The sequence below is a fragment of the Triturus cristatus genome, chromosome 9 (assembly GCF_964204655.1).
Source record: "Triturus cristatus chromosome 9, aTriCri1.1, whole genome shotgun sequence".
Taxonomy (NCBI): domain Eukaryota; kingdom Metazoa; phylum Chordata; class Amphibia; order Caudata; family Salamandridae; genus Triturus; species Triturus cristatus.
This window is the reverse complement of record NC_140592.1, coordinates 876,637,218-876,650,506: the sequence shown is the minus strand read 5'-3', so window position 1 is coordinate 876,650,506 and position 13,289 is coordinate 876,637,218. Positions and strand designations below refer to the sequence as shown.

Here is a 13,289-nt window from a genome sequence, read left to right as displayed (position 1 = left end):
CCGTTTACTCCAGCAGCGGCGGCATGTGCAGGCGATTAACCCTTTCTTTCCTTCTTGTTATTAATGGATAATAGTTAAAACAAGGGCGGAGTCACCGCTCTGATGAAGCAGACCCTATATTTGTGAATTGCCGTGCACGTTCTTACAATTATATTTAGTGACGTTATTGTTGACTATAGAGTTGCTTCAAATGGGGACACGACTGGAGCTTGGAGTAAATATTCGAAGCGTATCTTTAAATGTAATAGAAGGCGTCGGACTGTAATGCACACAGCCGTGTTTCAACCCTGATGTACCTTTACAGCTAGTGAACTTACTAGACTGCATGCAATTGATGTGTCAATCGGCAGCGTTCCTCTCGTCCACCGTGTGTGTGTGTATGTGGATGTGTGTGTGTGTCTGTCTGTGTGTGTGACTGAACTATTTGTTAACTCAGAAGAATGCCACTTATTTTATTGCGTACAGAATTGTACAGTTTGTATTTAATTAAAGTGCACTGTAGTTGCATGCTCCTGCATTACAGTGAATGATACCGCCTTGAAGGATTCACTGTGCTGTGTGAAGCCTGTTGTGGACCTCAGAGATCCCTCCCTGCCCAGCCCTGAGCTCCAAGCGTACCCTCCCTCCTTGTGTTTATGAACAATACATTTAGAAACAGCATGTGTGACCTCATGTCACTGCACCCCTCGTTGTCAGCTCACTAAACACAAATGTTATTACAAGGCGTTGACGGCTGGACATTGCCTCGTTTGACCTTTTTTTTTTAAACATATTTAACGCATCTGCATGAGAGCAATGCTGCCATTTGTGCACTTCGTAAATATTGTGACTTCTATTGTTTGTTACTGGAACTTACTTTACAGATTAAATGTAAGGATGTTTGCTGTTGCTCCAGGGAGCACACTTTCATGTCCTTTATGTTTATCTCTGGCGTGTGTTACCTTCGGGTGAGGTTAGCGCCTAGCAAAACTTGAAAACAATCTAATTCGTTCTTTCTCTTTTTGTGTGGTTCTTGATTGTATCCATCTTCCCCGTGTGGCTTTGTCACATCTCAGTCCCTTTTCCATGTTCCCACTGATGACGCCATTTATCAGGTGGTGCTTGATTTTAGCTTGTTTCTCCTGTGAGCCCTTTTGATTTGTGCTTCATCTCTTTGGAAATGGGCCGTGTGAATCTTAACGTGTCGTTACTCTTTGTAATTTTGCTGTGTTTCCATGTCCTAAATATATTATTACTGTGCCTCAGTTACCTTCACCTCATCTACAACAAGTGGTTCCACACTGTGCTCGTTCTTTATTTCTGCAAACTGTTACTTTAGATATTTTCTGGGCTATGGACTCATTACCTCCTCGTTAGTCTTCCTCGCCACATGACTAACAAAGTGAGCTTCAGCTCCACACCAGAACCCTCCAAAGCAAAAAGTCAGCCTCTCATGCCTCCCATCCCCTCCCAATATGGCCGACCCATTACACCTGACCTCTATAAGAGACGGACCGGCCCAACCCATCAGCCTGTTTTTTTTTGTTCTGCGCAAGATTACTCTCCAGATGCACGTTCAGGTAAGTGGTTCCTGCTGTAGCGGGTATGTGGGTCCCTGGTTGGTGGTCCTGCTCTAGCAGACCTGTGGGATCTAGGACCCTCCCCTCTTCCTTTCCCCGGTGTCCTACAGGGCCGGTTAGACTGCCTTAGCGAGCCAAGGGTTTACAGTGGGGCGGCCGGGGTGGTCTGGGGCTCTGCCTTGCGGCCCCTTCTGCCACCCGTCCGGTTGAGACAATCAGGCTAGAGGAAACCGCGTTCATGCCTCAGCAATCTCCCCGTGCCTGACATGTACTTGTGTCTCCCCTGCCTCGTGTTGTGCTTGGTGGTTTTCCACTGGTACTCCCGTAACAGCGCTCTGATTCATTCGGGTCGAGATTGCGCAAGAGATCGGACAAATGCCTTTGGTGTTGGGCGGGGGATTCTGGCGGCCCCCTCTATAGTCCCCGGCCGTGCCCCCTGTTTTCCTGAGTTCTCCCGCAGCAGCGCTGTGTCCCGCATTGGCGTGCTCACTGCAGTACTGTGTCCCGCGTTGGCACGCTCTCTGCAGCGCTGTGTCCCGCGTTGGCGTTCCGCACGGGCTGTGGCGAAGGCCCGGGGCCTTTGGCTGCGTCCGTACTCCTCGGAGCTCTTGGGGCTTACCTGTTTGCCGCCGGGACGGGTGCAGTTCCTTGGCCTGGCGTTGGCTTGTTCCTCGGATGCGTGATGTGGGGCTGGGCTCGTCCAGCTTCCCCCGCAGCCATTTCACTCCCTGTCCCGTTGGATGCCGCAGTCTCACCCGTTCCTTGGGCCGTCGGCGTGCGGCTGGTATTATGTACTTTGGGGTGTCACCTGTCTTTTTTAATACTTAGGATGAGGATAGGATCTGGTCGTTGGCTGCACCTTGTTTTGTTTTTGTCAAGTGTCTTGCACTCAGGCATGCGCTCTACGCAGCAAGACTGTATCCCTGGTTTCATTCTAGCAGTGTCTGTGTGCTTGTTATGTTGGGTCTGTCGTAATGGATCTAGGACTCTGGGATGTATATATTTTATTGGTCCTGAAGGGTCTCGGATGCACAGTTGCAGTGGTAGGTATGTTTGCCTAGCTGTTTTTGTTGGTTTGTGATAGTTTCTTTCCTGCTTCAAATCGCATTATGTGGCTGGACTGGTGCGCTATGGCTCTGCGGTTGGTCTTGCACCGCTGGTGGCACCGGCTCTCCCATGCCGTGGGTTTGAGTTCTCCCTGTGACCCACATTGCGGATTTGTGCTTTGTGTACGTGGGTCTTCCACATAAGCATTGGTTGCGTGAATTCTTACGGTTTTATTACCTACTGGTCGTATTTTAGGGTTTTTGTAATTCCGTTTTTTTTAAGCGGCATCATGGGGCCGTACGTGCTCTATGACGTAAGCTGCAGGTTGCGGCTTTTTGGCCTTCCATGTCTTGTCTCATTGTTTCTTTCTTCTTGGGTGGACATTGAGAAGCTGGGTCTGGTGGCTCAGTTGCCTACGGCAGCCACTGCAGGGGCCTGTGCTCGGCCTCATGGCTCATATCCCGGTGGGTCTACTCAGGCTTTCATCCATCTTTGGTCGATAAGTTGAGTACCATTGGGTTGGGTAACGATGGCCATCTGTTATTCAGCGCCAAGTCTCCTACAGGCGATCAAGGTTCCATCGGGTGGTGCTCCTCTCGTATAAGCGGAGCTGTTTCTTTTGATGTTGTTTTCCGTCCTGGTGGAAACTGATTTTTCGTGTCTTTGGGTAGCACGAGCTATGGCTCAATGGTAAGTCATGTGCCTGTGTGGGAAATGTATCTCAATGGACACGGGTTCGACTCCTGCTACAGCTGTCACAGTGTCCTAGGATGGCGAATTTTCAAACTCTGCTTTGAAAGGTTTACAGGGGCTGTTGGCTTCTGCATTTCTATTAGGGGCGGGCTGCTGTTGGCGCCTGTCCTTTCCCATGGCTGCTTCTGTGGGTGTGCCGACGGACTGGGATGTTGCCATCTTTCCTTGTCGGTTACTTTCACATTCCCCGAGTCCCTCCTGGGACTTGGGACACTGTGTAGGGTGGTGGCGCAGTGTGTTTTTTCTGCCCTCCTCGTCTTCTGCCTATGTTGCGGCAGGAGTGTGGCGCTCCACTGTGCAGCTTGTTTTTGGCTGCCTTGGCCCCGTGGCACAGGGTCCCCTTCATCCCGGAGGGTGCTTCCGTCTTACGGTGTGGCCGAGTATTTTTTTCGGCATTTTGTGGGGCCCTGGATGTGCCTTCCCTTGTCCGTGTGTCGCTGTGGCCTGGTGGTTGGGACTTCTTGCACCTCTAGGTTTTGTGTTGACTTATTTTTCTAGTGTCCCCTTCACGTGGTTGTGGGGGATTCTGGTTGTGAGGGGAGTCGTTCACCCATTGTTGACTGGATTATGTTCGGTTGATCTGGTGTGGTGGTTGGGTGTCCCCTTCCTTCCTCTCTGTGGCACCGTCTCCGGTATCTTTTTGCACGGAGGGGTGGCTTACTGCCACAGTTTTTGGGCGCTGCGCCTTGGCATTTGGGTGTATCCTCCTGCTTCCCGTACTTGGCTTCCAGGGCCCTTTGGCCATACTACCTTGGGAGCATCTGCTCTCGTCTGTTCTGGGTAGTTATATGGGTTCTGGATTGGTTGGCACCTTGAGGGGAGTCGTCCTGGGACTACCTGGTGCTGTGGGCACTTATCTTGTGTGGGTTGTGGCTCTGCGTCTTCAGACACTTCCTTTTTGGGCCAGTGGTCTTTCTGTTCTGGATTCCCCTTCCCGGGTTTTGGCGGCCTTTGCCGTCCTTTGGGGCGTGCATAGGTTCCCGGTCGGTGCAGGGTCGGTTGGTCTGACTTATGTCGACCGTTCCTTGGCTTCTCTGGGCTTAGCCCCGGCCCTGCCTCTTGGAGGAAGTGGTGCGGTGCAGCGGCCAGGGCGACTGACTCCGGACTCTTGGGATCACGGTTCGATTCCCGGCACGAGCGGCAGATCAGCCCAGCTCCATGTGTCTCTGGGCAATGGCGTGCTTAATCTTCCCGACGGCCTCCAGCACCTAGAGACCCTTACGGGTGGTGGTTCGCGCTTTACCACCGTGGATTATTATTATTATTGTTATCTTGTTGCTCTTCATGGCGTTTGCTCCCCTGCCTCGTGTTCCGGGGGGTTTGCGGGGTTTGCCCCTGTTGTTTTTTTGGGCGCGATGGTGCTGTCCTGCCCTGGGACACTTTTATTCTGGTTTGAGTCCCCGGTGTTGGCTCTTCGGCCTTCTTGTCCGGGCTCCCAGCTTTGTGCTTTCCTAGGGTTCCTTTTCTTCCAGGGGTTCTGGGATTGTTTTGCCTGGCCAGGGCGTTTGTCCTGTTGGTGGTGCTCGCCTGGGTGCTTCTCCATTGGCGTCTGCTGCTGCAGATGGTGGCCTTGGGGGCTGTTGCTCGGTGGTTCGTGTTTTGCCTCTGTGGGCGCGGGTGTTTGTCCTGCCCCTGGTTCTTGCTTCCCCGTGGTGGTTTTTGTTTCCAGCTGTGCTTATGGGTGTCTGTGGGGTGTTGGGGCTCCCGGTTCTCCTCTCCTGGGCGGGGCCCTGTGCTTTCGGTGTGGATTTTGTGTCCTTTTCTTCTTTCTCCCTAGTATTGGGGTCCTGGGCCTGCTGGCTCAGGTGGCTCCCTGGGAGTGTTGACATGGCTCGGGCTCATTCGCCTAGCTCTTCTGTTCTTCTCACCTTGGGTGTTTTTCTTCCTGTGGCTGTTCCTCCCGGTACGCTCCTGGTCCTGTCGTATTTGGCTGGGCCAGGTCTAGTTGTTGCCCGCCCGGGGGCTGGCTTCGGTTCCTTCTTGTGGGACGTTGCTGGGTTGCTTGGTCCCTGTGCGGGGTGGTCTCGCTTCTCCGTGCTGCGTTCCTCTCCCTGCCGGGCTCTCTGTGCTTTCTTCTGCCTGGTGGCCTTTGGTGCTTGTTCGCTTCCTTTATGGTGGCTTGGCCTTGGGGCTGGTTCCTTCTGCTCATTTGAGCTCCATGGGCGGCCTTGTGGGTCTTCCCCTTTTTGCTGTTGGACAGTTGGGTTCCCTTGGTGGCTGGGTGCCTGCCTGGGTCCTTTCCTTGGTGTTGTGCACCCTTCCAGGGGGTCCGTTTGTGACTGAGCTCCGTGTCCCGCCTGTCTGTGTCCTGGCGGGTGGGGTTGTGGTGGCCCTTGTCTTTTTTGGGCTTCTTTTGCACCCCTATCCCTTCTTGCGGCTCCTGCCAGTCTGTTTGATTACGTCTGATTCCACGCCCCGTTCCTCTGGTGGTTTTGGCTCTCCCGCGGTTGGTGGTCCACCGTGCGGTGTTGCTGTGTTTCTGTCGTACTGCATCTCTTTTCTGCTATAGCTTGTTGTTGGGTCGCTGTTGTGGGGTGGCCCTCAGTTCCTTTGTCTGGGCTTCTGCTCCCCTCTCGTTTTTGGCTGTCCGTTGGGCGGTCTTGGTGTACTTGGACCTGCTTGTTGTTCTGGGGCCTGTTTGCGGTTGCTTTTGGCTCCGTACTGTCTGGTTCCATTCCTTCTCTGTCCTCCTTCGGCTTTTGGTTCGGCGGATTTTCTGGTGACTCTTCGTGTCTCGCTGGTCCGGGTTTCCAGCCCTTCCAGTGTCTTTCTGTCCCGAGCTGGTTCTTCCTGCTCGTGGTTGCCTCTCTCTTGGGTGGTCCTTCCACTCTTCTGGTCTGTTGGCTTTGCCCTCCTCCATGGGCATCCCTTTCTGATCCGTTGGTTTCTTGTGAGTTTCCATGAAGCCGCTTGGCTTTGGTATGTGCTCACTTTGTTAGTCATGTGGCGAGGAAGACTAACGAGGAGGTAATGCCCCGGTTACTTACCGGTAATCTTCATTACTCTGAGTATAGTCTTCCTCGCCACATGAGTTCCCATCCCTCCCTCCCTGTCTGGCTATCGGCTTCATGTTGTGCTTGGTAGTTTCAGGCTGATGGTTTGGGCCGGCCCGCCTCTTATAGAGGTCAGGTGTAATGGGTCGGCCATATTGGGAGGGGATGGGAGGCATGGGAGGCTGACTTTTTGCTTTGGAGGGTTCTGGTGTGGAGCTGAAGCTCACTTTGTTAGTCATGTGGCGAGGAAGACTATACTCGGAGTAATGAAGATTACCGGTAAGTAACCGGGGCATTTTAGGGTTTCGTTTGTGTAACCATTTTCCATCACAAAGTGCTAATTTCTTCAAAGTGGCTCTGGACCTTGCGAACTTTTCTATTGGGGTCGCCTAGACTTTCTGTCTCTTTCTGTTCTCATTATGGATTGTGTATATATTTCCGGTTTGTTTTGGGGTTCTGTCTATTTGGATGGGTTATACTTTTGATAGCACTCTCCTAACTCTTGCAAAGCTGATTTTCATTTTCGTTGCTATTGATGCTGAGCGTGATTTTAGATTGTGTATCGTGTGCTGTGCACTCTGTCTATTCTGTGTTTGCTTCTTTTGTTTGTTTCTGGCTTGTATCTTCCTTCCCACCAGTGGTTATGGGTTCCTGACTGTTATGAATGAACTACTGTTCTTGTGAAAACTTCATAAGTTACCAACAACTTGTGGTAAGATCTGGTCACAAATCTCTCTCTCCAGAGCTCTGTATTACCCAGCTTGGTAGCTTAGCGTGCACTTAAGGAGGTATTACTTCTTTTTAGTGCTTCTAATCTACATAATGTTTTGGGCCTGGTCAGAAACCACTCCAATAGGGAGTCTGTAAAATTATCACCCATTTTTATAGTATTTCACTAATAGTCTAGTACTGGTTTTAGTGATCAATCAAAAATATCATGTGATTTGGTGCAAGTGACTTTATCTCCACGTGCCTCAAGATGTAAGTAATGTCTAATGCAAATATTCATAACACAGCTATACATTGTTCTGTCTAGTATGGCCCAAATTACATAATCACCTGGTTTCCAGTCGAAGACCCTTGTTAACATTTACCTTGTGAGCAACACTCACAGCTACAAACTAGGTACCATATAAACGCAGATGAAATCCAGATACACTCCAGGGTTCGCAAGCAAACATATATTCAGTGGCACATCATCACTGTAGCACCCAGGATAATGGGCTGCATGGCTAAATACTTAAAAGGTTCCAAAGGCGAGACTTATTGGCTATGCCATAGCTTGCTTTATCCTAGTGTATTTTAAGGGAGGTGTAGCCATTATTAGTTTCACCACTTGGATGCTTGAATTCCACTTGTTGAAATGGAGTCTGTAGGTCATTTGAGTCACTGATGCTGCATAGACAGTGGTTTGCAGGGCCTTCTTATTGCCTTAAATTCTGAGGGAGTCGTATTTTTTGGTCAAGAAACAGAACATATGCAAAGGGGCAATTAACACAGAATCAATTTTGTATAGCACTTCTTTGCCGCTTTAGCGGTTTCCTGTCATTGTAAATAGCTGCGTTGTAATTCTTCAAGTAAATAGCGCTCATTTTATCGACCTCAGAAGGATGAAAGGCTGAGTAAACACACTGGGATTAGTAAGTGTGAATACATTTAAACGCATGGTATTCCAGAGGAGGTTTTCGTTCACAGAGCAAGCATAAACGTTTGCACAAAATTGCATTCAGATGTAAATCACATTTACCTCGCACCTTAAAGAAAACACATTGCCAATAGTGGAAAAAAATCCCAATATCCTAAAAAGTAATGTATGGCCAGTTGCACTAAGACCAGGGGGCTATGGCAGACGTCCAAAGGGTTTGTTGCTCTGTTACATTCCGAATTTCTTGTTGCATTGACATAGTCTAGCAAAAGACAGAAAATATCTTCGTACCTTTATATTGTTGGTGATATTCGCAGAATGTGACGTTTAAAGCATGATTCGGACAGTATGCCCCTAGTCATGCTTCCACAGGTGAAAAAGAAATACGGTAAATGCATGCCCTCTTTGATCAAAGACTGCTCTCTCAGCCTCAAAGACACACGTCTAGTGCTGTCAGGACACACTGTTTGATTCTTTTTCTTGGAGGTGTTAGTGCTTATAATAAGTTTTAATGATCCTCAAAGAATCATGGGAGCTTGGAGGTTCCCCTTTTCATTGCGACCTTTTTTTTTTAAAGATCTAAGCTCCATGGCACCTGAGTTTTCAATCATTATTCCTTGAGATTCAACAGAGATTTGTCTACAATCTGCAGAGGTGACTACACACAATTAACGTTCTCATTAAATGTCAGCGTGACATGTCTGAAGTTATTTTGTGGCCACCCAAGCGAATGTATATCTCTGCGTGCATGTTGCCTGTGTTGTGAAAAACAGGGCCCGTAAATTGCAAATGGCTGACTTCTCTGGTCCTAGTGATGCTTGCAAATTAAAGCACATTTTGAGAATTTTGAGATCCTTCTCCTCCAGGGGCTTAAAACTACCCACTAAAAAGAAGAACAGCTAATGTATGGTCATGAGAAATGTTCTTAATCTGTAACACTTGACACTGCAGGTGTAGTTTATTCATATCTTGTTGGTCAACGCATGGTATGTGCCCTAAATTCACAAATAAACCAGTTCAATCAATGTAGCATGCTCTCAATAATCAAGATGTTATATTGTTTCAATGCATCATGCAAAATGGTCATATATGAAGCGACTCTGACTTGGACAATGGATGGTGGCCTAAAGGGGGGTGAATGCAAAAGGTGGTGCAATAAACATTTGACAGATGGGCCAATTTTCGAATTGTAGACCTCGGAGCACTAACAAAATGGTGCATTGCATACATTTTCCTTGTAATGCCTAGCTCAATCCAATAATGAGAAGTGCATTAAGACGAGCAATTGCGATTGGTTGTACTTGAGATTTAAAAATGTTCCTACGTTAGTCAGTTGCTACTTATCTGTAATGTTTATACTCTCACGCCAAAGAGAGTCATCTTGAGGCCTATCAGGTCAACGTTTGAGGAGACCACATTTTAGCTCATTTTGTCAAAGCATGCGCCACAACCTATCCGTGTTCCCCAGCCCAATGCACCTGCATTTCTCTACCCGGCCTGTTAGCGACCCACAAAATTGAAATAGTATTGTAGTACATTTGTTAACATTACCTCAGAAAGTTTATGGGCACTGTGGTATGCTTTGCTGCTCTGAAGCAGCTGAGAAGCTAGATTGCAGTCCTTTCTATAGAGCTCCTACAAAAAAACAAAAACAGAAAAAGGACTGTTTTTTAGTGCTTCAAGCTAAGCTAACGTTTTAATAAAATGTTTTAGGTGGTGCTCTTGTACCTTACATTGCACGAGTCTTTTATGTTTTAGTACATGCCTTAATTTTAATGCAAAAACATTATTTTCAGATTGTATGCAGAGAAGTTGACACCTCCTCCATCATACATTTTTTAAGTGGGTTTGTAAAGAATTCTAAGTTTGCCTCTCAGAATGTTTTTTCTTTAGAAACTGAACCGTTTTGCAGGAGCTAACTGTAATATATTAAAGCGCAAAATAATCCATCTTTCTTTAATATGGCAGGGTACTTACCACATACATTCTCAGCACCATAGGGTGAATAAAGCTGGGATCAGATATCTTAGCCATTTGGCATATGTGTGGACTTGGTTTCTAAACCATTGTTCAGACACATTCGGGAATGGGAGCCTACGTGTAAAGGCCGTAATACAGAAATCCTTCCATTAAAAATGCTGACCTAGTATGCATGCAAACTCATTCAGTCAGAAAAGTGGTACATTTATTGAGATATCTTCACTTTTACTTTTCTTGAGCACAACGTATCCTAGGAAAAGATTCAGAGAAGGGCATCCGAAAGCGTACAGTGGTAGGTAAAAATTTGTTTTATTAAAATCATATACAAATATACGATAAAACACATACATCAACACGTTCATGCACACCTAGAATGACATTTTTCGCTTTTTATTTAAAAAAATGAACATTAGTATAAGCACCAATTTGACTTCCAGTATAATTTCGAGGCTCCTTGTAGTTTACAAGATGCCCACCTCTCTGTTCTAATAACCACTTGAATTTCAGATGTATTGCCCCCCACTCGTAATGAGTGAGGAGGGGATGGCTGCGAATCACATCTTTAACCAACTGGTTTCAGTGATTTACCAATAATGAACAGCATTTTGTGTGTATCTTCAACATAAGTTGGAAAACGAGCACATCAGAATTTTTATTTTAGGGCAGGTGAATTACGTTTTTTTCTTTTAATTTTTAAAACAGCTAATGAAAAACACTTGACAATCATTCAATATTTCAGCTGAAATAACCTAAAAAGCTCAATCTAACTGCTGCTCACGTGGGATAGCGACTTTAAGCTTGCCTTTGTCCATGTACAAGCCTCTCTTGTCTTTTGCCTGGGTTCACGCTATAGAAATGCAGGGACAGATTTGCAAGCCCCTTGCGCCACCAGTGCCTCACTTTTCGTGACGCACCGGCAGCGCATTTCTCTGCCCCATATTAACAAGAACTGAAAAAGCCACCCTGCGTGTCTTTTCCTGTCCTTGTAAATACGACCCCTTTACACACAACACTTTGCGTGAAAGGGGCGTTCCATGGGTGATGCTGTGGGTGTTACTATGCAACACCCATGGAACCAGACACTTTCCCTGATTTACAAGGAATCGCAAACCTGGAAATGCATCAGAATAGCGAGTCTAAGATCCCTTCCCCTCATTTCTCATCCCCTATACATTTTTTCCTCGCATACCTAACAAAAGATGGTAAGATATACAATGTAAGCAGTACAGTGCTGTGCAGAAGCATTGTACCATAACCCCTCACATTATAGATACATGATGAAGTAAAGTGCTGTGCATAATAACATTTTTACCATGATCAAATAGCTAAATACCACTTTTCCCAAGGAAGAGGAGCAAGCCCCAATATACATTGCATAAAGTGCGGTGCATAACAACATTACAACTATAAGACATGAAAAATCTAAAGCGGTGGGCCTATTACTTCCCATTTTTTAGTCCAAAAATTTCCAAACTGCTAAATGTTTCCTAGTGGCCCCTACCCTCTTTGCATAGGTTTCCTCAAAGATATTAGTACGTTGCATTTTTCTATACCAATCCAATAGGGTTGGAATTTTCGTTGACTTCTAATTCTGAAGGATCAGGGAGCGGGCCACCAAAGCAGAGAACGCAACAAATGATTTCTCACCTCTAGGGATTGGAGTATTCGATCTTTGTTTTATAAACCCAAATAATGCTATTTCTGATTCTGGTTTAAGTGTTCTCTGTAAATTTTCGTTAACCACGGAGAATACTTCCTCCCAAAACTGGGTTAAAGACGGACAAGTAAAAAAGATATGGAGCCAGCCCCCAACCCCGGCTGTTGACAACGAAAACACTTATCCTCTAACTCGGGATACATCTTATGTAGGATGGTGGCAGGTGTATAATAGGATATCCAGCGGGATAAAAAAGCCATTCTTTTAAAATTAGCAGCTCTTAGTAGTTTTTGGCCTTGTAATGAGATCTCTTGCCACTCTAATTCTGAGAACGTACATTGAGTTTCTTGGGAAACTTTGTCTAGAAACCTCGTTACCACTGGATTTCCCGTTGGTCCCGCAATATTCTATACCAGTTCCCAACACCCCTTAATTTAACTCTAAAAAGAGCTGGTGATAGAGAGGCCGAGATGCTGAATGGAAAACAGAATTCCTTCACCAATTTCATGATCTGAAGAAAGCTAAAAAAATGCAAATTACAGCTGGTCCCACATCTAGCCTGGATCTCCTCCCATTTTATGGATCTCCCTGCAACCAGAAAATTGCCTAGCTCCTTAAAACCTTTACTTTCCGAAAACCTTATCTGACTGTTTATAATATAAAGGCCCAATGTTTTGCACTCTATAAGTTAAAAAAATTCATGGCTCCCTGTACTCGCCCTAGTATGGTAAAATAAACATATTCTTGCTCCTAGCCCCTGCAATGTCTTGCAGCGAGTCATTTTTGGTAATTTGGCTGTTTTAATAAAGACTGAGGTACAGGTTTCTGCTTCCTGAGGCATCTTATCTATAAAGAAGCTATCCAGAGATTCCTTACCATTTATAATTCTAACCATTATATCGATCAGAGTTGCCTCGTAGTAGGTCCAAAACTCTGGAAGTGCAAGACCCCCTTGTCTGAGATCTAGCTGAAGGTCTGGCAATCTTACTCTTGACGCCTTTTTATTCCAAATAAATTGATGGATCTTAACATCTAACTGTTTGAAATATATAGTATTGATTTTAATAGGAACATTCGAAAATAAAAATATTAATAATAGTAAGATAGACATTTTATAAGTGTTACTCTACCAATTATTGTGAGTGGTAGAAGGGTCTATCTATCCAATAAGTTTCTAATTTTTGTAACCATTGCTAAGTAGTTCAATTCAAAAAGTTCCTCATAGCTCTTTGTTACATAAATCCCCAAATAGCGAATTGGCATTAAAGATTGGGCTTGCTGTTGCAGAAACTCAGGGAGATTTTGACTACTGGCATTAAGTAATATAACTTCAGTTTTATTATGATTCATTTTATACCCTCCAATTGCTTTGAACTGCTTAAATTCAGTTAAGGTTGTCCTGGTATTCTGCTCCTCTGGCCTGAGATAAAGAATGATGTAATCAGCGAATAATTTTAGTTTTGGCTTTCCTTCCAGAGGTGCTTGAATCTGTAGGTAAGCTCTAATTTTTGCCGCTAGGCGTTCTATAAAGAAAGCAAAAAAAGCAGGTGATAAAGGATATCCCTGACGGGTTCCTCGCCTTATAGGCACTCTTCCTGCTATCTGCGAATGTATTATAACTTGTGCCTGAATCCCTTGATACAGATTCACCAGCA

General features: G+C 46.0%; 1 protein-coding gene and 1 long non-coding RNA gene across 4 annotated transcripts in view; one reads left to right on the top strand and one right to left on the bottom strand.

Moving 5' to 3' along the window:
- BEGAIN (brain enriched guanylate kinase associated) overlaps nucleotides 1-13,289 on the bottom strand; it is a 937,901-nt gene that overhangs the window by 6,795 nt on the left and 917,817 nt on the right. For 2 of the 3 annotated variants that reach the window (XM_085628030.1, XM_085628032.1), the window contains one exon: nucleotides 9,549-9,632. The exons of the other annotated variant lie outside the window; for it this stretch is intronic. In XM_085628030.1, coding sequence (XP_085484156.1) covers nucleotides 9,549-9,632 — 84 coding nt within the window. The remainder of the gene's footprint in view (nucleotides 1-9,548; nucleotides 9,633-13,289) is intronic. 3 annotated transcript variants of the gene reach the window in all.
- The window catches only part of LOC146798994 (uncharacterized), a 347,593-nt gene that overhangs the window by 24,868 nt on the left and 309,436 nt on the right, over nucleotides 1-13,289 (top strand). The window lies entirely within an intron of this gene.